At 37.6% G+C, this 25,389-nt stretch overlaps 1 protein-coding gene across 3 annotated transcripts in view; it reads left to right on the forward strand.

The window, feature by feature from the left end:
• Positions 1-25,389, forward strand: part of LOC143219132 (uncharacterized) — a 117,657-nt gene that overhangs the window by 73,656 nt on the left and 18,612 nt on the right. For 2 of the 3 annotated variants that reach the window (XM_076444972.1, XM_076444973.1), the window contains 7 exons: positions 6,984-7,157; positions 7,843-9,139; positions 10,585-11,524; positions 13,693-14,066; positions 14,492-14,642; positions 15,304-15,529; positions 16,459-16,624. In XM_076444972.1, coding sequence (XP_076301087.1) covers positions 6,984-7,157; positions 7,843-9,139; positions 10,585-11,524; positions 13,693-14,066; positions 14,492-14,642; positions 15,304-15,529; positions 16,459-16,624 — 3,328 coding nt within the window. Of the gene's footprint in view, positions 1-4,004; positions 4,214-6,983; positions 7,158-7,842; positions 9,140-10,584; positions 11,525-13,692; positions 14,067-14,491; positions 14,643-15,303; positions 15,530-16,458; positions 16,625-25,389 lie in introns of those variants that run through there. The other variant, XM_076444974.1, reaches the window with a different exon arrangement.

The following is a 25,389-nucleotide window of genomic DNA, read 5'->3' on the forward strand; positions in this document are numbered from 1 at the left end:
ATGAGGAACGCTCTGTCTCATAAGCGCGGTGTGGTGCACTTAAATATAGTCGGTGCATACGGAGAGAAACAGCGAAGAAGGGGAAAGAAATAAAGGGAGAGAGTAAGTATGGGAGAGTGTGAGAAAGTGTGTGTCAGAGAGAGAGAGAGAGAGAGAGAGAGAGAGAGAGGGAGAGCGAGGTAGCAATATAAATTATTGCATGAGTCAATCCTCAAAGTGACCGTGTATTTTCAGGCGACGTTCGTTTTTCTCGGCCGTCCTATTATTCTCTTTTAGCACGGCGACTCGGTCTCGCTGTTGCCTGAAAACAGCATGCTGGCCTGCTCGAAACTTCCGAAAGCAGAACACGTTCCTTTTGGGGTCTACTCGCTGGCGAACGTCAAATCAGATTACGAAAGAAAAGTATTATATCATTTTGCACCAAACTGTTCGAGAAGCTCTCGAAGCATTTTTAAATGAATTCGTCGAGAAAAGACATGTCGAACAACATTATATTCAACACGTTGATTAATGTGATACAGTGAGGAGAAAAAACCAACGACACCATTTTATGTACCACGTTTTTATTAGCTCGCTTTCTCGTCTGTCTGTCTGTTCGGTACTTTTGCCATTGATTTTAAACTAACTTCTCGGCGAGCAAGAGACTTGAAATTTAAACATTGCTCAGAACTGAATGACAATGCAATATTATCGTAGCCATTTATCGTAGCCATTTTCTGATTAATCAATTCAAAAAAAGGAAATGTATATATGGACCGTTTATCTTGAAAGTGGTGTGTGTGTGTAAGTCCATCTTTGAAAAAAATGAGATATCACGTAATTCATGCTTAATTTAATGTAAATTTTTTATGTATAACTAGTCCGTGTTTAATTTCTTAAAAAATTCCCATGTTTTGTACAATTTAAAATTGGTCGGTAAATGAAATTGCATAATTATCGATTATGAAAGTGGTGCAAGTCCAATTGACAGAGGTAGGTGGCTTAGCAGATGGTTGCCGATCAGATCAGTAGCCTGTTATTCTACATTTGTTTTATATTACGTTTTAGGTTACTTATTCTATTTTTTCCTAAAATATAGGTAAGAACAAATGGTGAATCAATATTATTTTATGACAATTGAAAATATTTATTTTATTTAATTTTAAATAAATTCACACAGAAATAAAGCCCATGAATTTAAACAGAAGAATAATCTTAGATTCAGAGGATGAAGATAATTCCGCTATGAACAACAAATTAACGAATCGTAAAAAGGGAAAAAGAATAATAGAGGTAGAATCTTCATCAGATGAGGATATTGTAACTGAGAACTTAGATACCGCAGAACAAAATAAAGGAAAATATATGCAACAAATAAACAAAATTAAGCGAAATACTGGATAATAATACTGGATATAATTGTCTAATTTTGAAAGTGATGTAAGTCCATTTGCAGCCCGTAAGTATACATCTGTTTAGTAAAATACGCCTAAAAACCAAATTACATATTGATAAAACAGTAGAAACATTGCCGGACCTCATATAATTTGCCTAAATTTTTTAATTAACATATTATGCTAACCTTTAATTTTCTCGAAACAACAAAAAATGGACTTGCACCACTTTCAAAATAAATGGTCCATATGTATTTATTGAAGCGTATTGAGTATCGAGTCTTGTGTTTCCCTCTCGCAGTAATGACACCGTTCACGTGTGTCTAAATAAATATATAATTTAATCGAAATAAATAAATAATTAATTTAAAATATTCCTAATGGGTGTGAAGTTGGTTTAGAAAAAGGTGAAATTGACTTACGTAAGGTTGAATTTGACTTGCAAAAGGGTGAATTTGGAGTGTACAAGCTATACACAGAAGTTGGCCACCCCTTTACTATATTACAGCTTTTTCAAAGGGCTCACGATGTCAAATTCGTTGATCAACGTTGGATATAATTTTCTCGGCCACCTATCGACGCAAGATTTACATCGTTTGTCTAATGAACGCAAAACGCGATCGATAATTAGCTCCCTCACCCGTAATCGATACAGTTTCTACGTGATCATTTCAGAAACGAAAGCATAGCCGATTGTTGCACATGGAACAGTTGTATTAACTTGATCCATCGGATAGGTATCAACATTAACCGTTCTACCTGTGCTGTACCGCGTAGCATAGGCCGTAGAACGAAACGACCGACCGCCAGGAAGTAATTTTCCTGTTTCTCGTTTTCGGTCCGCAACTCGTCCGACGTTATTGTTTGGCTAGCTTTTAACACGTTCAACTAGGCTTAAGCAACTAATGACCGAACCTCTGTGTCAACAGAAGACAGCATGAGATTCCAAACAACCTCACATATTTAACATACAGGGTGAGGCACCAAGAATTGCCACCTAGAATAACTCCGAAAGTATGATAATATTAGGTTAGCAATTAAGTTCGCGACCTTCACATTTTCTCGAACAAAGTCATTTATATATACATATACAGGGTGTCCCAAAATTCGTGAAAATCCCGAAAGGGGGTGGTTCCTGAGACCATTTCAAGCGACATTTTCCTTTGCAAAAATGTTATCCGCGGCTTTGTTTAGGAGTTATTAACGAAAAACACGGACCAATCAGAGCGCGACATAGACGCGAGTTGCCACAATCGGCTCGGCGCGCCAAATGTCTATTGGCCGACTGTGGCAACTCGCGTCTAGGTCGCGCTCTGATTGGTCCGTGTTTTTCGATAATAAGTCCTAAACGAAGCCGCGGATAACATTTTTGCAAAGGAAAATATCGCTTGAAATGGTCTCAGGAACCAACCCCTTTCGGGATTTTCACGAATTTTGGGACACCCTGTATATGTATTTTTTAAGCACAAGTATTTTATATCCAATTAGTAATCGCAAAAGTCAGAGGTTCCCCATCTTTTTACAGAAAAGTATGTCCCGAACAGAGAATTGCGGAATAAAATAATTAATTATTTAATGAAGCAGTCGAATGGCTAAAGCCACAGTCATTAAAATACGCCAGTGTTTATTGCAAAACGCGGTTGTACTTGCTTTGACCACGAGCATCTCTTGTACAATTCGCTACTAGCTTTACAGCACTAAATTAACGAAATTGATGGGATTACCTAACACACGATAAATTCGAATAATCCCTGTAGCAGCGATCGCAGCGAGAAGCTATGCAATTACATCGTGTTCGACCGATTACACGGCTATATCGTGTACAAATACCAACAGTAATTTAATCGACGTCAATGGAATGCCGCTGTACAAAATCTGAGAACTGCATAACCGTAAACAACGTCAGAACAATGGAAGTCGTAATACACATGTAACGACTCTTACGTACGACTTACTTATTCGTTTTTTTTTCTTAATATAAAATCAAATTATTGCTTTGCTTTTTATTTAGAACGTATAAGTAAATAAACAAATACTGTAGTAAAACATACAGGGGGTGTCTTAGCTAAAGGAGGCTACCTAAATATCTCCTTTATTTTCAATGGCACAACAAATATTTATGGTGGTCCTTTAGGTGGTTTTTAAGATCGTTTAGTCTGGTATAATGGGTGATTTGTTTCATTTTGAACTTACTGTTTATGTTGCAAGTGCTTCCAGAAACTGCTTACACATATTATTATTTCATGATGAATTAGGAATGACATTAAAATGAAGTACGATCGAAGCATGAATACCGCAGTAATCGGTACGGTTACCCTACAGAAATTCCAATTTCGAACTTTCTTTTGTCCGCCACTGTAATATCTGGCTGCGGGTTGCCGCTGCAAAGTCAGTAGTTGGCGGACTAGAACAGTGGCCGCCTCTCATTTGACCAATTCAAACAGAAGAACCCTTTCCGAAGAGAAAAAAAATTGCGTCTACGAACTCCTCGCGTTTCGTAGACCGCTAAGTAGGCGAAGACTCACCCCTAGCCACGAGTATATTTTGAACGCAGCGTGGCGGAAGCTTTTCCAAAAAGACCGAAAATGTACGGGAGTGCACGACCGCGCCAAAACTAAATATAACTGCAGTCCTTTGTAGAATGCACCGCGATTTACTCGCTTCTCGCAGTGCGGGGCACGCTTAGACTTCATGTTGTTTCGTGACCAATGTACGAATTGGGGGTTTGTCGGTCAAAAACCGGTGAATTTTTCATTGCGTGTCGTTGCGATTCGTTCGACCCCCGGAAGCCGGCTGGTTTCTTGAATAAAGTCCAACTATCGACTCATCGGCGGTTGCAGGTAATGAGTAGACAGCGGATTTTACGCATTTATGACAAAAATGAGTAGGTGTAATTTAAAACAGAATTCTTCAAATCAATTTCACCCTTTTGTACATCAATTTCACCCATTAAGAGTATTAAAAATTAATTATTTATTTCGATTAAATTATGTATTTAATTTGGACACATGTGAACAGTGTCATTACTGCGAGGGAAACATATGGCTCGATACTCAATACGCTTCAATTAAATACATATGTACTTTCATTTCAAAAATTTATTAATAACATACAGTTTTCATACATTACAAAGTTAATGAACTGGTAATTTCTTTAGAAATAATAGTTGTACATGTTTGCAATGAATAAAAATTTCAATTTCTCAACAATTATTAATTCACATTTGATATGATTTTTCTTTTCAAAAACTTGCTTAAAGATATTGTATTTGTAAAAGATTGACATTGATTTGCAAAAGGGTGAACTTGGAGTAAAAAACCTGTAAAAGGTTGAAATTGACTTGCAGAAGGTTCAATTTGATTTGCAAAAGGCTGAATTTGATTTGCAAAAGGTTGAATTTGATTTGCAAAAGGTTGAATTTGATTTGCAAAATATTGAAATTGACTTGCAAAAGGGTGAACGTGGAGTAAAAAACCTGTAAAAGGTTGAAATTGATTTGTAAAAGGTTGAAATTGACTTGCAGAAGGTTCAATTTGATTTGCAAAAGGCTGAATTTGATTTGCAAAAGGTTGAATTTGATTTGCGAAAGGTTGAATTTGATTTGCAAAAGGTTGAATTTGATTTGCAAAATATTGAAATTGACTTGCAAAAGGTTGAAATTGATTTGCAAAAGGTTGAACTTGATATGCGGAAAGGTGAATTTGGCATTTGGCACATAGGAATAACAATAGCAACAATAACAGTTAATAATAGAAATATATAATTGATTATATCATACATAGGATTGGAATCATCCGCAGAAATACAGTACAGATAATAATCCGTTCAATTCAGACTGTTGTAGATAGAAATCGATGTGGATCAAAAGAAACAATCGATCCCCAAGTAATTACAAGTAACTCTAACTTTGTCGACTATAAACAAAGAAGTACGCCCATGGTTGAATCACTTGCGCAACGTCGCAAAAGTTATCGAAGACATTTATTATTAGAAAACCGGCGAATGTGTACGACCGGCGGGTCATCCGCATTCCCGGAATTCTCGGAAATGATTCTACGGTTCAGATCTGTTTCGCTTTCGATTCCGTATGTACCATCTGGATCTTGTATACAAATTAATGATTGCTGCAATTAAATTGCATTATAGTACATTTATGACCTAATTAAAAGACCATTTCATTCGTATCGAAAAATGATTCGCTCATCTAAACAAGATAACTGATTCATATAGCGCGGTGGTAAAATAAAGACATTTCTTTGTAAAATTGAATTCTCCGTGTAGTTTTTATCAAAAGTTTAATCATTTACAATATCTTAATATTTTCATGAACACACATTTTCATTTTAAAATTTTTTTTCACACGTCTTGTAGTAAACTCTAGATTCTCAAACAAATCCAAATAGTATGGTCAAATATTAAGAAGGTTATCGTGCTTGTAAAAGTATCCGAATATTATTATTATTACCTATTGGATCCGAAAAATGTTCTCTTTAAGTTAATTCCTTGGGTACGGTTGCTACGTTTCCAGCTGAACTGAAAGCTAATTAAGTGAAGACCATTGTAAATTATAACATCCTTATATGTATAGTAGTTAATTGACTAATCAAGCAAGTGCTCCATTAAGAAGCTCCTTCGTGATCTTTCACCGCATTGTTAAACCACGCGCGTCCACAATCCTCGCCACAAAAACGAAACCTAGGATAATATCGAAGCGTGCAAATTTCCGGAGACCACGGGCGACATATTCGCTAATGCGTAACCACCAATTCTATTTGTCGATGAGCTTACCAAAACTAGTATGTATTACGCACGCGTAAGCGACACTACCCCCTCAGGTATAAATTAACCCTTTGCATTCGGCGCAATTTTAACTCGAAAATTAAACATTTCTTCCAACCTCTACAACAATTCCATTTTACATGATTTTTTAAATTTTGTGGATATGAAATTAATGGAATACTTCATACAATACTTAAACGTTTAGTAATTGATTAAATACCACCATATTTAATAATCAAATTTATAGATGCTTTCAGCGCTACCGTTTCGATCAATTACTAATATAGCAATTTTGCAATAAACTTACTTCTTTCCTGACGTTTCGGTTCCGTTTTGAATCTTTATCAAAGGTGGAAATTTGCTTTTGCTGTAATAACTTTATAATTTGATAGTAAACATTTACGATCGATAATTGAAATAATTGGAATTAGTATATTTAATAATGTGAGCAATTTTTAATGGCGACTCTGAGTCACCATTCCAGTTAAATACCAACTCCAATTACAATTAACTTAACTATTAACTTTCTGACACTACTTTTCTATTATATCTTACTATTTTGCAACAATTCCCATATTTTTCTCTCATGTTTATTGATGCCTTTAGTAAATAACCTTTATTATCAAAATGTTAATTTGCTTACAATAAGAAGGGACTATCCTATGGATACCTACACTATACATATACATATACCATATACATGTACTATTTACTATAACTATAAATATAATATGTATTATAATACTGTTTGCAGTAAATTCGTACAGATTCAATTTGGTGGTGGATGGAAGTCGAGTGGATTTCAATATTCCTGTTCTCCTTTTGTTTCAGGCAAGGTAACCCTCGGATCGAGTCGAGATGCGGATATTTCTGTCGTCGGTACCAATGTTGAATCCATTCATTGCGCGATTGAAAACAATAACGGCGTGGTCACTCTTCACCCCATAAATGGAAGCACGGCAGTCGATGGTGTACCAATAAATTCGCCAGTGAGACTCGCTCAAGGTAAGACCTTGACTTAAATACGGTTGACCGAATCCTCGACTTTTCAAGAAGCCATTTCTCGAGTAATCGTTCCGTACAAAATTCAGTTTGACAATTTTCACCCGACGAATTATTGATGACACTATCCGAGAATCTCTGAAAGTAAAAGAATTCCTTTGAAGAACGAAAAAAAGAAGGAAAAAGTTCTTTCCTTCGTTTTTTACATTTACTGCAAGAGCATTCCTTTTAAGAGCATTTGTTTGTTTATTTAATGAACTGTACTGTACATATAATACAGTCGGTGTAAATGGGTTAATGACTGTATCCAGAATCTAATTCTGAATATCGTGGGGACTGTTTACTTTGTTATTTCATCGATCTTTCTCGATTTCTCCGACACGGTTTTCACCGACAACATTTCATTAATTTTTTATTAATTAATTAATTAATTAATTAATGTGGATTAAATGAAAATCAGTGGAAACACGAAATATGAAACCGAGTGTTCTTGAATTAATTAATTAATATATAAATAAAAAATTAATGAAATGTTGTCGGTGAAAACCGTGTCGGAGAAATCTGTGTCGATGATTTCCATGAGACCCCAATTTGACACCGAGGACAGATTCAGTGATGAGGGTTAAACAAATTAAGATTATTTGATAGTAAAAGCATTCCAATAAAACGTGTTCGTACATTCTTGCAGGTTGCATGCTATCGATTGGAAGATCGAATTACATGCGATTCAACCACCCAGCGGAAGCGAAACAATTAAGATCGGTGCTGCCACACTCAAGAATCTCAATGGCGCCGATCAGTTTCTTGCTGCCGGAGAGCCAGCTTCAGGAGAACTATCATTTGGAGAGGAAACCTCCGGTCGCGCCGCGGAAATCGCCGAGGAACTCCTGCTCGGACGATGAGATCGGATTCTTGGGGAAGTTGACGAAATTTGAAATGCTCTCGAAGCAAAACAGAAACAATTGCGTCTCGCCGAAAGTCTTTCCAGCTGGCGCGGTCACCACGAATGTCCCAGCCGATCAAATTCTGGGACACTCTAGATCCTCGAGTTTGATCTCGCTGAAGAACGGCAACAACAACTCTCCTCTGCAAAATTTAACTAATTTGGATCGGAGTCGTTCGAACACACCCTCGATTAATGTATCATCCTCTCCGTCGCACTACTTGAACGCATCCTCGCCTGGCAGTTGTTTCGCGTCGCCCTCTTCTAACCACTGCTCCGACGAAAACCGTCAGAGAGAAACGAGAACGCCTAGCCGGTCGAACACGCCTAACCTTCAATATCAGAGCACACCGACGAATCACAATCAGATCCAGATGTATTCCTCGGCAGAGTCCTATCTGAAGAGCTACAAACCGTATTACCGGCAGAACAACAACGAGAACGATCACAGTAGTCCGCAGAACCTGAAGAACACAGCCAGTCAGGGAGATCTGATGTCTCGCAGCATGACGTGTCAGAGATCGGCCGAATTGGACGAGCTGAACGCGAGGGAATACGACATGAGCCAAAGCTTGATCGTAACGAAAACCACCACCACGGAGTACCTCCAGTTGGACAAGTTCGGCTCGAACCCCAGCATCTGCAACAACGCTAACAACGGCAACTTCTGCACCGGAAGTCTGAGAAGCGTTAGCGGCGCGCAGAACTTCGGCTCGAACCCGAACATTAAAAGGATTCAACCACCGAGTCCGGCGTTCAATCGGAATCCGAAGTATAATGACCCGAAGCGAAGCTTCGCCCGGGTGAAGAGTCCAACACCGAGCACCGAGAGCGGTTGCTCGTTGGAGGAACTGCGGGAAAGACAGATCGACGCGGAGAACAAACGCAGAGAGGCGGAGAACAGGCGGAAACTGGCGAAAGAGGAGAGGCTACGAGAACAAGAGGTCGAGAGGCAGGAGAAAATGAGACTTGAAGAGATTCTTGCCATGTGTGCTGAGTACGAGAGGCAGAGTGCTGCGGAGAAACCGAGGCAGCCTAACAGGTGAACAGTTCTGTTTCGCGCGTTAGGAAAAAAGCCAGAACGTAGATTGTCCGTGATTACGGCGAAATTGTTAAACACCGAAATCCCTGAAACAGTTACAGTAATTTGTTATGTAGTTTGACACACACACAGTTCGTTGTAGTCTAACCCAAAGACAATAGTTTGAACAAGGTTAATCTTTCACTAGAAAAGTTTACAATCTATGTAGAAATCAAATTACGCTTAGTGCAGATTGACTTTATTCAGAGTTGTGTCGAATTATAATTGATTTACCTCACGAATTATAATCACAAAGTAATTCAATTACATTGTATCAATTATGTACAGTGACTCCCATTAATATTCGGACGCTCTAAAAAGCGCGATAATCTTTTTAATATTGGGCTATACGATTCAAACTTTTTTCGAAAGCTAGAGCAATTAGTTCACTACAGGATGTGAAAAGAAATTTTTTCGAAAATTGCAATTGGTCGGAATTGTAGAGAAATGTAATTTGTAATTCTGGTCTCTTATTCAATTAAACTACAATGTAATTTGTAATTCTGGTCTCTTATTCAATTAAATTACAATGTAATTTGTAATTCTGGTCTCTTATTCAATTAAATTACAATGTAACTCGATTTTACAATTGAAACACAATTACAAAGTACAGGGTAACTATGAATTATACATCAGAAGAATAAGAGATGGAAAAAAAGATTAGTAGCAAACGATGAACATGGTATTATTCATGGTGTGATCAAAAACTTGTTTATTACGTTCGTTTCAGAAAAGAAATATAAATTGTAGGAAGACATAGGACAAAATTACCACAGAAAGAAAGTAACACTATTTAATAGGATAGACTTAAAACAAGAATATTCTTCGTGTGACACTAATCAATTGTCAGCAAGTTTCAAATTAATTTTAATGAACGCTCATTGTTCAAACATATCTTGTCACTAAGATTGCAGCATTTTCGAAGGTTGGCCATCGTCATAAACATAAAATTGAGTTGTCTGTGAATGCGAAACGGAAGAAACACTGATAATAATGATAGATATTTTTCGCATTAAGCGAGTAATGTACACATTGGATAATTTACATTATATTGTATTCTAATTACACTCGTTGTGCGTAATTAGCAATTACATTAAAGAAAAGATTCGAATTATATAATGCAATTACAGTGTAATTCAATTAGAATGTATTTAAATCAGCACAACTCTGTTTGTACATTAAATTATAGCGCCACAATATGTACAGTGTACCTCGGAAATGATATGCCTGGGAATGAAAAACCCATTACGCAGACCGCGTTAATAAAAATCCACATTGTCGGCGGAGGATTAATACGATCCAGTTTAGTTGTCAGACAAACAAGTGTGAAATTATAGAATACGAACGTGTCCTCGCACATAATAAACACGCTTCTACAATGCAAAATTTTTCCTTCTATTTTCCAGAATCAAAACAAATGGCTCGCTTCCGCGTGACAAAAGACTCGGCTACAATTCGCCGTTCGAAAGCCCGAAGAGCCCATCGAAGACGCAGTCTCACTTCTCCTTCGACACGAGCAAGCAACCGCATTCTACATCGTACGAGAACGTGTGCGTGCAGAACTCGAAAGTTATCTTCCAAAACGGCAATTCGCCGAGCAATTGCCGAAACCCGATCGCCCAATCGGAGAACCAAACGACGAACGTGCAGAATCATCATCCGCAGTCGACTATGCCGAACAATAATCAAACGACGAAGTGGCCAAACGTTCTTGGCAACGGGGACTATAGTTTTTCCGGCTCGATCGCGCAGGTACGTAGCCCGGGCTACGATAACACGACAATCGACCATTCCGTATTAAACAATAACAATAATGGTTACGGTCAAGCTAACGACGCGGCGAAAGAAACGTCTGCGTACGGGACGATTCAGCTGAACGGAACCAGAATCATCTCGCAGCCGAATAACACGCGAAATTACGATAACTCGACGCCGACCAGTGGTAACGTCAGCTTGTACGAGAACATCGTGATCAGCTCGCCGCAGAATAACAATCAAAATCATTCCATACCAAAGAAAAACAGTCAGACCTCGAATTCGTGCGAGATGATTGAGAATAAGCTGGCAATATCAAACGACGACCTACTCGAAGCTATCGAACAGCTTTCGATGCTGTCGAAATCCAAAGAGATCTGTATGATTCCGAAGAAGAATAATTCGGAGAAGGATAATACGAAGTCGAACGAGGCTAAGGCTGATAAAGAGAGGAAGGAACTCGAGGAAGAGGACAGGAGGAAGTACATAGAGTTCCTCCAGAACGAGAAATTACATATCCTTGGAAATATGGACGCGTTGAAAAGAAGCGTCGCGGATATAGAGATTCAGGAAGAGGAAATCAGTAGAGAGGTATGTTGCTTACATCTTTCGTTTCGTTAGATTATATTTGAAAATGTTTGTTGATGCCAATGCGAACGAACTTTATTTGTTTTTAATGTCTGCTGACACCTGAAGAGGATCAGAAGCAATGTTCTTTTTTATTAATTGTAAGTTGTAGTCTAAATTGTAGTTACTGTTACATTAGTTTAGGAAATACACCGCTGTTCGCAAGTACATTTAGGTTTTCAATGAAGCTTAAACTATGATCACAAATTTAATAAATACTTTGAATTACTATTATTTAAATTTTTTAAATTTTTCGACATTATAAAGTTGATTTTCGAGGTTGAAAAAATTATTTTGTAATAGCCCAATCCTTTCCGAATAAAACAAAAAAAGATGTAGCTCAATCGGACAAACAGTTCCTGAGATAAAAATTCGTAAGTGAGGCCCGTTTTCGCCAAAATGGGCAAAAATTGAAAACTTTGAAGTCCTGCCATTTCTAAAGAAATTCGAAACCGATGCAAAATGATGACTTAAACCCCCCCTAATTTCACATGGACTACAACATATTTCATTTAGAACAAAATCGATGATGGTGCCTGCAAAAAGTGATCGATTTGGCATGGAATGACCCCTCTTTCTAATAAGGTATCTCCCAATTCTGCTACAATTCTGTCTTGATTAAGCAAACATGATGAATATGGAATTGGTGTCACCGTTGCACGGTCGTCTGTCGCCAATATGGCGACAGTTTGCTTACTAGCTTCATCCAGATCAAATATCTGGGTCTGAAAAATAAACTTCTAAACTTGCCTCCTCCTAATAAGCCATCTCTCAATTCTGATACAATTCTGTCTTTTGATTTTAAACTACATAGTGCTAGTCTAGTCTCTAGTATTGCTAACTAGGTTCACTTTCCTATCCTAACATTTTCTATAATTGTAACTTCGAGTTTGAAGACACAAATACCATGCTAAAGATAGTCGACAGTATGACTCTGGTCTCCTTATCAATGTTCGACTTCGAGTAAATATTTGATTGGCATTTTTGCAGTTTATGATAAGTTTCCTTCCTTTCACGTCGCTATTCTTTGTCCAGTTACCTCTCGTCGTTCGTGCGTCGAACATGTGAAAATTTACGTAACAATCAATTGTATTAATCTCGTATTTACAGTTTTTAAACTATGAAAGAGATAACGCAATACTTTTTTGAAATAAAAATCCTCCAGTTATGTTTAAAACGGGTAATTACGAAAAATATCTACACAACTTCAAATAACGCTGTTCCGCAACCGTGGACTCGGAAAATTTGAATGTTCCTCGTAAACACATTGCTATTGAAACTTTGCTTAACCTTATGATTTTTATTGATCAAATTAGATGTAAAACAATAACGAACACAAATTTTTCTAAGCTTTAAACTCACTTTATACACATTGTAAATGCAAATGTCTGTTATATTTGTATGCGATGATTTTAACATTTACATGTAGCAAAATCTCCGTTTACAAAGTGTACATTAAAATCATAATTTAACCCTTTGCATTTCTTTGTCGAGTGTGACTCGTGATGAGAGAAAGAAAAATGTAAACAAAACGGGTTTTTATATGTATTGGGTTCCTCCTTTATTTATTTAATTGTCTTGTTTTTTAGTTAAAAACAAATGTAAATTGCAACAAAGTTTGAGTATTTTTATTTATTCATTATAACTTGCTGTATTTAATATGATTAGTAGACAGCGGATCTTTATGCAAAATAATAATGTTTTATGTGAATTTAAAATTCTTTTACTTTAAATTTTTATAGTATGCTCATTGTTTTAAATTACGCCTACTAATTTTTCCCATAAATGCATAAAGATTCGCTGTCTAATAATTAGTAACCAAAATTGTTTAAAATAAGTAGCAGTCGGGGAACTGTCCCTTGAAGTAGATTTCACATAAAAAAGTAGGGAGTTGTTGGCAAGAAAATTGAAAAATATTTCGGAGTGCAAAGGGTTAACTTAGCTGATATCTAGGCAAGTTTTGGACAAAAGATGTAATTTTACAGTCGACAGAAAACGTGTTAATTACTATTCGGCGTTAGTATCGAGTTAAACAAAGTCACATAACACTTTTGCAGCGTTATCTCGTAAATTGTATCAATTTGTAAAAGATTTTCAAACAAGTGTAAAATGAATTTCTATTTTTCCGGTAGCTCGAATTAGAAAAGGCGCTGCTATCCGCGGAATACGAATCGGAGTCCTTAAAACTTAGTCAGGATGAGGGCGAGAAGATCAAAGTGCAGATGCGGATAAACGAGCTCGAGAGACAAATGGCTGAAGATAATACAACGCAAGCAAATTTACAAACGGAAGCCAAGCAAAGGGTTCAAAGGGCTGAACAGGCTTGCAGTCGTTTAGAGGAAGAACTAACGAACTGCACGGACGAAGACGCGCAATTAGATATTAACAAGAAACTCACCGCCCAACAGGACATCTTGGAATCTGAAAGCAAGGCATTCGAGGACCTGGAATTCCATCATCTCGAGGAAGAGGCGAGTAAATTGGCAACTAGGGAAGAATTGCAAAGGTAAAGCTTTTCATAAAGTATGAAAATATTTCACATATTTTACTTGAAGGTATACAGCAGGGGTGGCCAAACTTTTACATAGCATGCCTCTTGAATGTCTATGATAATGAAAATTGTCTATTGCATAAATAAAAGTAGCTATATGCTGTCTCATAAGATTTATTATAAGATTATTTATAAATAGACAGCGGGGATCTTTATGCAAGAGATAAAAATGTTCTCCCTGAACTGCAACAATCTGTAGTGAAATAGAAATTTACCTTACTTTTTAATATGTTTAATACAGGTTGAAAATAATATAACACGTTTCAAATTACACCTTCTCATTTTTGTTATAAACGCATAAAATCCGCTGTCTACTCATAAAATATAACATAAGAAGAAACATATTCACACGACTTATATTCGGAATATATTATTTTCAGATACTTAAGCGAGCTGACAACAAAGATTGAAACGCGAAAGGCCCGAATGAATCACTTGGAATCTCAAAGATCTGAAGCCAAGAACACAGCGACCAAAGACGCCAGAAGTCTCGAGAGGCAGAAACTGACGCATTTAAAGCGGTTAGAAGAAGTTAGTACACTCGCAATTACACTGAAAATGTTTTAATTATACTAATGAGTAATCCACTATCACAAAAAACCACGGCACATACAAAAGAAATTCTATGGTAATCACTGAACTGCGGATCTTCGTGCATTTGTGAAGAAGTTGGGTGAAATATAAAACACAATGAAAGATCTGAAAAATTTCAAAATACTGTAATGTTGATTTTAAAGAACGAAGTCATTAAGGGATGAATCGATTTTCATTTTATTCCTGCTCCCCACAATAAATGCAGAACGTTTTTATTTTGCATAAAGATCCGCTATCGAAGATGTGCCTATTCTTCCTATTATTCTTCATTTATTTTCTTTATATATTTACATTGGCATTGTGAAAAATAGATTGTAGATTACTCAATGGTACTTTTAACAAATAAATGAGTTGTTGTTTAGAATGTGGTATAATTCCATTTATTGATTAATTTAAAAAGAAATTTTTTATATCCATATCCGAGTAAAACCATCATTAACTCAATTTTCTAGAAATGAACTTATACCGCTTTCAAAAACAACGGCTCGATTCATATTCTAAATTCTAAATGATGATATACTTGCCATTGGTATGTGCACCATTTATGAAACAACTGTATTTTTTAAATAAATATTAATTTGTTTATCTTGTTGTGCAGGGTCGAAACCGAGTTAGAGCGATAAACGAGGAACTAACGAAATTGGCACAGAATTCGTGCGAAAACTCTGAAGAGAAACGATCTCCGAGTAGAGAGGACTTTGACAGGATTTCAAGGGTTACCACGGACTCTCCTATTGTCAATAATCAGGGCAGCTTGGGAAGGAAGACTATCGAGTCCCTCAAGGAAATTGAGAGAAATCGACAGCTTCATTTAGCAAAACAAGGTAGTAATATATTTCTCATGTTTGTAGAGTAGTACCCATGTTGACGTATACATTATCGGTTTGCAAACTGAAATGACCATCAACTTTGGTGTAGAAAGATATTCTCTCAATATACCCAGTCAGCCAGGCCTGCGCACAGCCTACAATCGTACGATGCCAGCAGATGGCGAGCATTAAGATGTCAGAACGCGCTCGAAGCTGAGGATGCTCGGAATCTGCTCGATTTTGGACAGCACACCCTGCCAGCATCGAGCGATACTTATTCGGACGCAGAAGTATCGCTTCATGCTTGCCCGGTGTAGGTTAGGTCCTTCGTTTAAGGGCGACGGTCCGAATTTGACCTTGGCAGAACGCCAGTATGGTGGTACTCTCACACACCGCTAGAAACTGTATACGTATACGAGGTTGCAAGGGTTTCGTAGTTTTCAAAACACGTCTCGCTAATGCACATTTGGGGCCCGTACGTAGTCACAATCGATAGATGAAAGACCCCCACCAATAGTGCTCTGGTCCAAAAATGGCCTACTTTTGCATTTTCGAGGCGTAATTTTCATTATTCGGCAGCATGTAGCGGAGTTCGACAAATATTGGGCGGCGCGACAGTGCTGCCACTGTCAAGACACATACATTTTCTTAAATATCGAGAGATTTAGGGTTTCTATAGAAACAAATGAACCAGAGCACCTATTCAGGGACACATACAATGTCAATGCAACCTTTATTATGTTAAACTATACGTATTTAAACACACAAGTTGACATTTACGAAGTACACCCCTAAACGGAGGGTTTCGGCACGAGTATCAGTTCCATGGCATTTTTAGCTAGGAGCGCTAGTGTGTTTCTCAATTCTTTTTACCGATACAGTGACTGAATCGGTAAAATATCGGTAAAACAGTGACTAAAGCTCTTGTATTTCATCTGTTACAGGCAGTCAAGTAATTTCCGAAGAGCGACGGAGAGTCGAGGAATTGAAACGAAGAGTACAAGATGAGGTTCGATCGCAATGGGAAGAAAGAAAGATGAACTGCACTTCGTTCAACAGTGTTGAATCAGGTGAAGAATCATCCAGCTATTCAACAGGACCAACAGAAAGGTAAGTCATGCTTTGTCCGGCTTTACTACTTAAAATCAATAATCGCATACATGCTTTCTGTCTACATGCAAAGGTATTCATCATTTCTGCACGACTTGTTTCATTTAATGCGTATAGCATATTTGAAAGCTTTGATTTTTCGATAAAAGGCTGGAATATATTTTCAAAAGTTTGCAAGAGAATGCATAACAAATGTCGATAACACGAAATTAGATAGAATTTTATTTCTACTTTCTATATTCTGTATTTTTAATAATACAGAAAGTAATGTACTGCCACGTCTGCCACACGATGCAAGACAAATTCGGTAAAAGTATCATGGCATAGAAAAATTGCAAAACAATTGCTTTTTTAATTTCGTTTACAAAAAATTCGCTACAATCACGTGAAAGCTCTTTTGAACCCATGCTACATATGATAAAATCATTTTCGATCGGATTGCTATTCGCGGTCCATCCTGTATATCGACATCCTCAATTTCAAAGATTCTCCAACAATTTTGAATTTCATCTACTCAATTTTCCTATAAATGCATAGAGACCCGCAGTCTAGTAATGACGTTACAGTAATCTGGAAGACGGTACAATAAAAACAGACAAATACTGTGCGCATATAAGACCGCGTTACCCAAGTGAAAACATCTATGGCGATCGCACACCTGTTCGTTTCTCGCTCGCTCAGCTAAACTCGGCTCTCCCGAGTATACACGAGCAGCGTTTCACCTGGGAGCGTGACGGATCAGGCTCATTGTGTACGGCAGGGGTCGGCAAACTTCTTTTGGAAAGGGCCAGAATGTAACATTTTTAGTGCTCGGGGGCCGGGTAGCAAGTTCGAAGATATTTACATGGGTAGGTAATTCTACTCATAGAGCAACGGAAAAAAAAAACAAGTTGAAAAATTTCTTTATTAAGAAGTGATATTTTACATAATGTTTTTTATTTCTGATTAAAAACAGGCGACGGGCCGTAGTTTGCCGACCCCTGGGGTGCGCGGTGCGCCTAAAGAAGTTTTCGCTTGAAAAATCTGGAATCCGTAACCGACAGATCCGGTAGTTCCAGAGTTACCGTTTGTCAAGTGCGCGATAAGCAGACTCGCGACAGCCTAGCGCGCGTACGTTCGGAGAATCGTTTGCTCGTGTCCGACAAAACTATCCCCCCGGGATAGGAGTTTTCCCCTCCGACGACGGCGAGTGTCACCATAACGGTGGAACGCAAAGGAACGCGCAAAGCGAGAAAATCGCAATTACGCCGGCGTATATAGAACAGTGTTAAACGTCTCTGGAGGAACGCCGCTCGCGCTGCCGGCGCGGCGTTCACTCTTAATAGGCGAGTACGGGGCGAGCCGAGTCCCACCAGTCGAGTCGGTTTTTTTTTTCTTTCTCGCGATTAATGGAACGGCATGTGTAACCTAGGAGGAGGAGGGACTCGTCACTGGCACGTCGTAAGTGTTGCGTAGACGCGTCTCTTTTATCGGGCAGTTTCGCGAAACTGGAATCCGCCGAGAGTAAAAGGTGTCCGCAGCCTTGGTCGAAGCGAGAAAGTGGTTGACGGTCGAGCATGGGAGCTGAGCGTGTGCATGAGCGCCGAGGTCCGAAGGAAGAGCGGTCCGAATCGTCGTCGACGATCGCAGATTGCCGGGCTGATTACACTGCCCGGCAATAAAACGCTTTTATCAGCCCAGTTCGCCGTTGCTTAGCCACGCTCGCGGTGGGTGGGGTGTTTATCAGGCGATACGGTATCTGTTGCAGCTCTAGCTGCCTTTCCATGCGAGCCTAACACATCGTTGACCATTGACCGTCGCGCTCTAGTCTTCGATCAAAACGGCTCATCGCCGCCGGAAAAACTCACGGGCACCCGCGAATATCCGCGATACAACCGATAAGATAAAACCCGGTCGCTCCGAGTGCAACGTGTGCCGATTTTCGTGAACCTGCGCACCGTTTTGAACGAGGTGCGGCGCTCAGTTCACCGTTCACGGGCTTGCATCCTCGTGTGTAAGCGCGGATGCTTTGAGCATCGTGCAACATATACTCGGTGAGTCTGAAGTACACAGACGTAGGCTACAGACGGATTGAGCTTTAGATCCACTGGAAATCCACGGGGTTCTTGTTGTTGCGAATCGTTCGATTTCGAACTAATTTATCTCGAGTGAAACTCCACTCGATTAGTTTTTTTGCATAGTAGAAATTTATGTCCACGCCTACGCATAATATTTTTCTAATCTAACACACTCTTAACACTTTTATCTCGACACAGTTTAGACAAGATAAACTTGAACAACTTCGACAGTGTCATAATGATTTGCGACTGGCATAGGTAGACAGCAGATGTTTATACACGTTTTACTATTTCAAAGTGCGTGTACAAAGAATAAGGTTAAATAGAATTCGATTTTCTTTGTAAATATTCTTATGTAAGCGGAAAGTAATACGATAACGTATTACATGCTGTTAAATTCTGTCTTTTCAACCGTTTGCACTCGGAGCTATTTTAACTTGAAAATTAAACATTTCTTCTTCTTCTATTCTATATGATTTTGTTCTTTTGGTGGATATGAAATACTTACCTGTTTAGTAATTGATTAGATAGCAACATATTTAATAATATAAACAATATTTTTAATAATGGTACCGTACTGTACTGAGTCACCAGTCGAGTGCTAAGGGTTAACTTTTAACCCTCTCCGGATCAAAAATATTTCAGGCCGAGCTAAAAATCTGAAAATTTATATATAGACTAGTCTGACAGTGCTCAAGCCAGAACAAACAATTTTTTTATGTGAGATGCCCCACCTGGCTTGTCGAGGATGTCGAATATTACTCGACATTGCCCTCAAAGACAACAAATATGTCATTTAACAAGACAGTAGTTTTATAAAAAGTTTTTCCATAAAACATTTATTTAGATTTGTATAAATACTCACAATTTTTTTTTTAAACATTCCGATCACTGCATATATTTTATTTTTTCGTTGAAAAATTTTATGGTCACCTCAATTCCACTTCGTAAATAACTGACTAAAACAGTGAACCGACTGTACATTATAGATAATAATTATGAAGTGCAGATGCCTCATTCTGAACAACAACAACAACAAAACAGTGAGAATCATAAACAAAATTAAAATTCACAAAATAAAATATAAAATATATATTTGACGAAAACGTGCACTGCCCTTGCGTAATATTTAAGAATGTATAGTCTGAAATAAATGTAAACGGGTTGCAAACATTTATCTCGAGGAAGAGATGCAATAATGAACAGTATTATTATAAAGACAAAAAGCGCTTGTAAACTACATTCCTGTACTTCAAACTCACCGCGTGTATAAAAAGACATGCTAGAAAATTTACCGTCTGAAATTCGCGGAGCAGGCGTCTGAAGGAGGATATACTCCGAAAAATCGAGGAGATCTTGTGAATAATGAAGCGCAAGGCAAAGAGGACGCTGACGTCAGATTTAGAAAGTGACAAAGGAAGAAGGAAACGAAGTTAGCGTGTCCGATTGCCGGAAAATCGTGGCACTGACCGGTGGCTTGCAAGAAATACGTGAAACTTCGCCTGTTCCGTAAGATAAGCTTGCACGAATCGTGTCGGAATCTTTTAACGAAACGAATTTTATACAACGAGTCACAGTCAAAATCGTGCGCTGTACTAATTTGGAAAAAGAAATATAACGAATATATATGTGTATATGTATATAAATTATAAATGCATCTACAGGGTGTTTCGTTTATCTGAAAACGGAAATATCTCGTGACGCACTGAAGTTACAAAACTTGTTCGGTATGAAGGAAACAATCTTATAGTGTAATTTTTTTCAGCACTTAAATGGTAGGGGAGGAAATTTCAGAGTCAAATTAATTTTTTAAATGGAACCACATATTTTTTTTTATAATACGATAGAGCATTTTCCAAGACAAATTCAACGACATATCACATTATGTTAGTTACTGTTACAAAACATTAGAAATTATATTATAAATTTGTACTGGTTACAGGACTGTTTTTCTAAATACGACAAATATCGATATATTTACAATAATACATTCGTTATATTTTTTTCCGAATCATCCCTAAACTTTTTTACTACAAAAATGACATTTTTGTATGCAGTGTTTATTTCAATCAAACTTAAAACAGTATTTTAGTTGTGTACGATTTTTAGTGTATGATGTATTTCGTAGACTGTTTTTCTAAACACAACATTTACAATAATATATTCGTTATATATATATTTTTACGAATCATCCCGAAACTTTTGTACTACAAAAATGACATTTTTGTATGCAGTGTTTATTTCAATCAAGCTTAAAACAGTATATTAGTTGTGTACGATTTTTAGTATGATGTATTTCGTAGACTGTTTTTCTAAACACAACATTGACAATAATATATTCGTTATATATATTTTTACGAATCATCCCCAAACTTTTGTACTACAAAAATGACATTTTTGTATGCAGTGTTTATTTCAATCAAGCTTAAAACAGTATTTTAGTTGTGTACGATTTTTAGCGTATGATGTATTTCGTAGACTGTTTTTCTAAACACAACATTTACAATAATATATTCGTTATATATATATTTTTACGAATCATCCCCAAACTTTTGTACTACAAAAATGACATTTTTGTATGCAGTGTTTATTTCAATCAAGCTTAAAACAGTATTTTAGTTGTGTACGATTTTTAGTGTATGATGTATTTCGTAGACTGTTTTTCTAAACACAACATGTACAATAATATATTCGTTATATATATATTTTTACGAATCATCCCCAAACTTTTGTACTACAAAAATGACATTTTTGTATGCAGTGTTTATTTCAATCAAGCTTAAAACAGTATTTTAGTTGTGTACGATTTTTAGTGTATGATGTATTTCGTAGACTGTTTTTCTAAACACAACATTTACAATAATATATTCGTTATATATATATTTTTACGAATCATCCCCAAACTTTTGTACTACAAAAATGACATTTTTGTATGCAGTGTTTATTTCAATCAAGCTTAAAACAGTATATTAGTTGTGTACGATTTTTAGCGTATGATGTATTTCGTAGACTGTTTTTCTAAACACAACATTTACAATAATATATTCGTTATTGTATTGTTATCCGAATCATACCTAAACTTTTTTACTACGAAAGAGATATTTTTATTACACATGCAGTGAACGATTTTGTTGTGACTCGCTGTACGTTAAACGAAAGTAACGATTTTGAAAAGGAGGTAACATGTACCCTAGCTAGCCGGTTAAAAACGTCTTCTTTCTATCGACAGCGTGCACGGTAACGAACTACTGCTAGGAGTGAAATGTCATCGCACGAGACGAGTGAAAATTGCATGTGCAGTTTGCGCAGTGTTTGTTGAATGTTGGCGCGCGGCGTTGTAGTGATATCAAAACAAAGTGCACGCAACGCAGCACGGACGCCATGTAACAAGCAGCCTGAAGATTGATTTATTTGATAGGCAGAACTCGTAAAAGTGTCTTGCGCGAGTTTCGTGATTTATCGGGAGGTGGGACATGGTAGAAAGTCCGGAGGGCCGACCGCTCACAAAAAGAAGCGTAATCGTCGGAGTCCTATAACGCATCGAAATAATCTTTAAATTGGAGAACTAATCGTGCTGGTGTAACATCGTTGCGCTCCAAAAAGATAAATCTAGAAAAATATTTCAAACGTGAACGTAACTTCTCCAAATTCGAATAGCCACCTGTCTGGGCGTACGGAAATAATAAATCTTCGAATTCTCTAACCAAAAAAACATTTGCCAAATGTTTGAAAGGTCGCAAATTCTAATAGCTTGTTAGCCGACGCGACGCTAATCCACGGAAAGAGATAATCTGTAAATTATTCAGAAAAATAGAGGAGGAAACACGTGAAGCTTTAAATCCTGAAATGTAAGGGTACGATTGGTGAACCTTTAGTGGTGGAGGAGTCTTCCATTGACATGTTCCACGAAGAAAATAAAGAAAGGACAAAATATTTACCGGTCGGGAGAGCGCAGTGTCATCGAGGCTGGCGAGAAAGGACGAATTGGCAGTCATCGCTGGGACGAAACGATGCAGTCGTTGAAAATTTGCCAGAGGTCGTGTTAATGAATTCCGAATAGTAGAACGATCACGTGTTGAGTGAAAGGGTTGGTGTACCAAAGCGACGATATATAACAGAGAAGAATGGACGCGAGGGAAATCGGCGCGTCCGTTTTAAACGAGATTCGGCTCGCCGGGTGCAATCTTGTCACTTTCGTCACCAGCAATCGTTGCTACGTCACGAGCAAGGATTGGCTTTGCGAAAATTGCTATCGGCCGTTGGAAGCGCGATCTCGCGAATTTTGCCCGCGGTGCTTGTGAGTTTTCATTGACTTTTATCATTCTATTTCACGCGTGTCGTACCTACTCGTTTCATCCTTATATGTATGACGACTATCATGCTTTCGTCTCATTGTTGCTTGCGTGCTGCTCCTTAACAATGGAATGTATCATCAGCGATTAGTCGAAACACGTGAAATGGTCAGTCCTTGCACACTCCGCGACTAAACTATAAGACGCGCTATACATTACCATAGAAATCTGTTATTTAACGGTTCGTTCTAGAGGGTTTTTCGAAACGCAGTTCTCTCTTTATAAGACCCTTAACTCTTTGCACTCGAATGGCGAGTCTGAGGCGCCAGTAAAAATTGTCACACCATTATTCAAAACAGTTTTAATATTATTAAATTCGTCTGTTTTCTATAAATTGTGAAAAGTTCAACTGTTACATGAGAAAACTGGTTAAACTTGATGTGCACAATGTAAGAAAGATTACATAGAATAAAAATGATTTGAGTTGAAAGAAATGTCTTGATTTTCGAATTAAAATTACTTCGAGTGCAAAGAGTTAATCTTTATAAACATTTTTTTCACCCCCTTATTTGACTATACTCAATTTGTAGATTGTTTAGTACCATATTACGCCTACGTATAAATCCGGACTCCGAGTACAATTATCGAAGAAAAAAATAAACAATAATTCGATTTTCAACCCGAAAAAATGCTTTATTTTCCGGTTTCAGTAATTAGAACTTTTTTGTAGATCGTAATTTCCTGAAAAAGGAGAAAACTGATATAAATTGTATATCTATACATTCTCCAACAGCTACATATTAATAAAACCAAAATAGAATTTTATTTCGCTTTGAAGGAAATTATTAAGATACATTTTTATCAAAATCTGTTCAGAGTCTTCATCACGAGTTAGACACGATATTGTAAGGTTGATACAAACGGTGAAAAAAATATTTTTTTCAAGTAACAACATTTTTGGTAGATACTCTTATGTTTTCATAACAAGTTCCCAAAAACTCATTTTCATCGGTTTGATAATTCTAGACTTATGATTCGATGAAAAAGGGGCGACACGGTTTTTCTGCACGTCTGTAAAATCAACCATTTTCAAGAGATCGAAAAATCCTTTGAGAGATTCGTTTATAGGACACGAAAGACTACAACATATTTAAATGCGAACAAAATCCGCAATTTTACTCGAAAAAGTGTCCGTTTTCGCGTGGAATGACCCATATAGTTTATGCTCGGCAGTGTAGAGATGTTCCATTCCATCTCTAGCTCCCAACAATGACCAGGTCCGCGGTTGCTCCGTTGCAAAAGGAGCAGCTGGAATGAAAAAGATGACCCCGTTCTTGGAGGTCAAGGACTACGTTGCCATAGCAACGGGATCGGAAAGAGTGTCGTCGGCTACGTTCAACATTATAGAAGAGTTAAATACTATGCTGGGTGGCACCGTCGAACCGGTCGACCGAGTCACTTTGTACTTGTTAGGTTTTAATAATACCTGGCGCAGTTGTGGCCTCGCCGGTAGTGCCGATCCACGCCGCGCCGTGCCGGCTAGAAGAGCCTTCTGCGATTGTTTTTTCGTCTTTCGCCGGGCTGAAGTTCACGGGACGAAGTGCACACGAAACGAAACGACATCGGTAACCGCGAACCGTGCTTACATAAGCGAACTCGCTGTATTTTCCAAACCGATGGACAGAAAGATCAACTTCCAATCCACCGTTCGCCACCGTCGAGTGCGCGTTTATTGAAATCGTTCAGCTGTTTGCTCGATTTTTTAGACATTGCTGTGCCCAACGCGCGAACTCAATTATGAGTGGATTGCGGATATTCGTGCCAGGTCACCATGCGGACTACCATTAACTCGCTGCGAAACAGATTAAACAGAATCTCGTTTCAAGCGCTACAGGTTTTGTTGCTTTATGGTAGCTACCCTATGAACCTTTATGCTAAAGATGAGCCGTTTATTTTGAATGTGGTCCAAGTCCATTTTCCGAGAAAAATCAAACTAGCAAGTTTAATATTTCCATTTCTACGTTATCTTTTCATTTTGAAACAAATTGTAACTAATATACTTAAAATCACAAAGATTTTGTAAAAGGAAATTCGCTGGTTAATAGAATGATACAAATTTTTATTTTGACAGTGGCCCAAGTCCATTTTCCGAGAAAAATTAAGCTAGCAATTTTAATATTTACATTTCTACGTTATCTTTTCATTTTGAAACAAATTGTAACTAATATACTTAAAATCACAAAGATTTTGTAAAAAGGAAATTAGCTGGTTAATAGAATGATACAAATTTTTATTTTGACAGTGGCCCAAGTCGATTTTCCGAGAAAAATTAAGCTAGCAATTTTAATATTTCCATTTCTACGTTATCTTTTCATTTTGAAACAAATTGTAACTAATATACTTAAAATCACAAAGA

Source organism: Lasioglossum baleicum, unplaced genomic scaffold (genome assembly GCF_051020765.1).
Source record: "Lasioglossum baleicum unplaced genomic scaffold, iyLasBale1 scaffold0021, whole genome shotgun sequence".
Lineage (NCBI taxonomy): Eukaryota > Metazoa > Arthropoda > Insecta > Hymenoptera > Halictidae > Lasioglossum > Lasioglossum baleicum.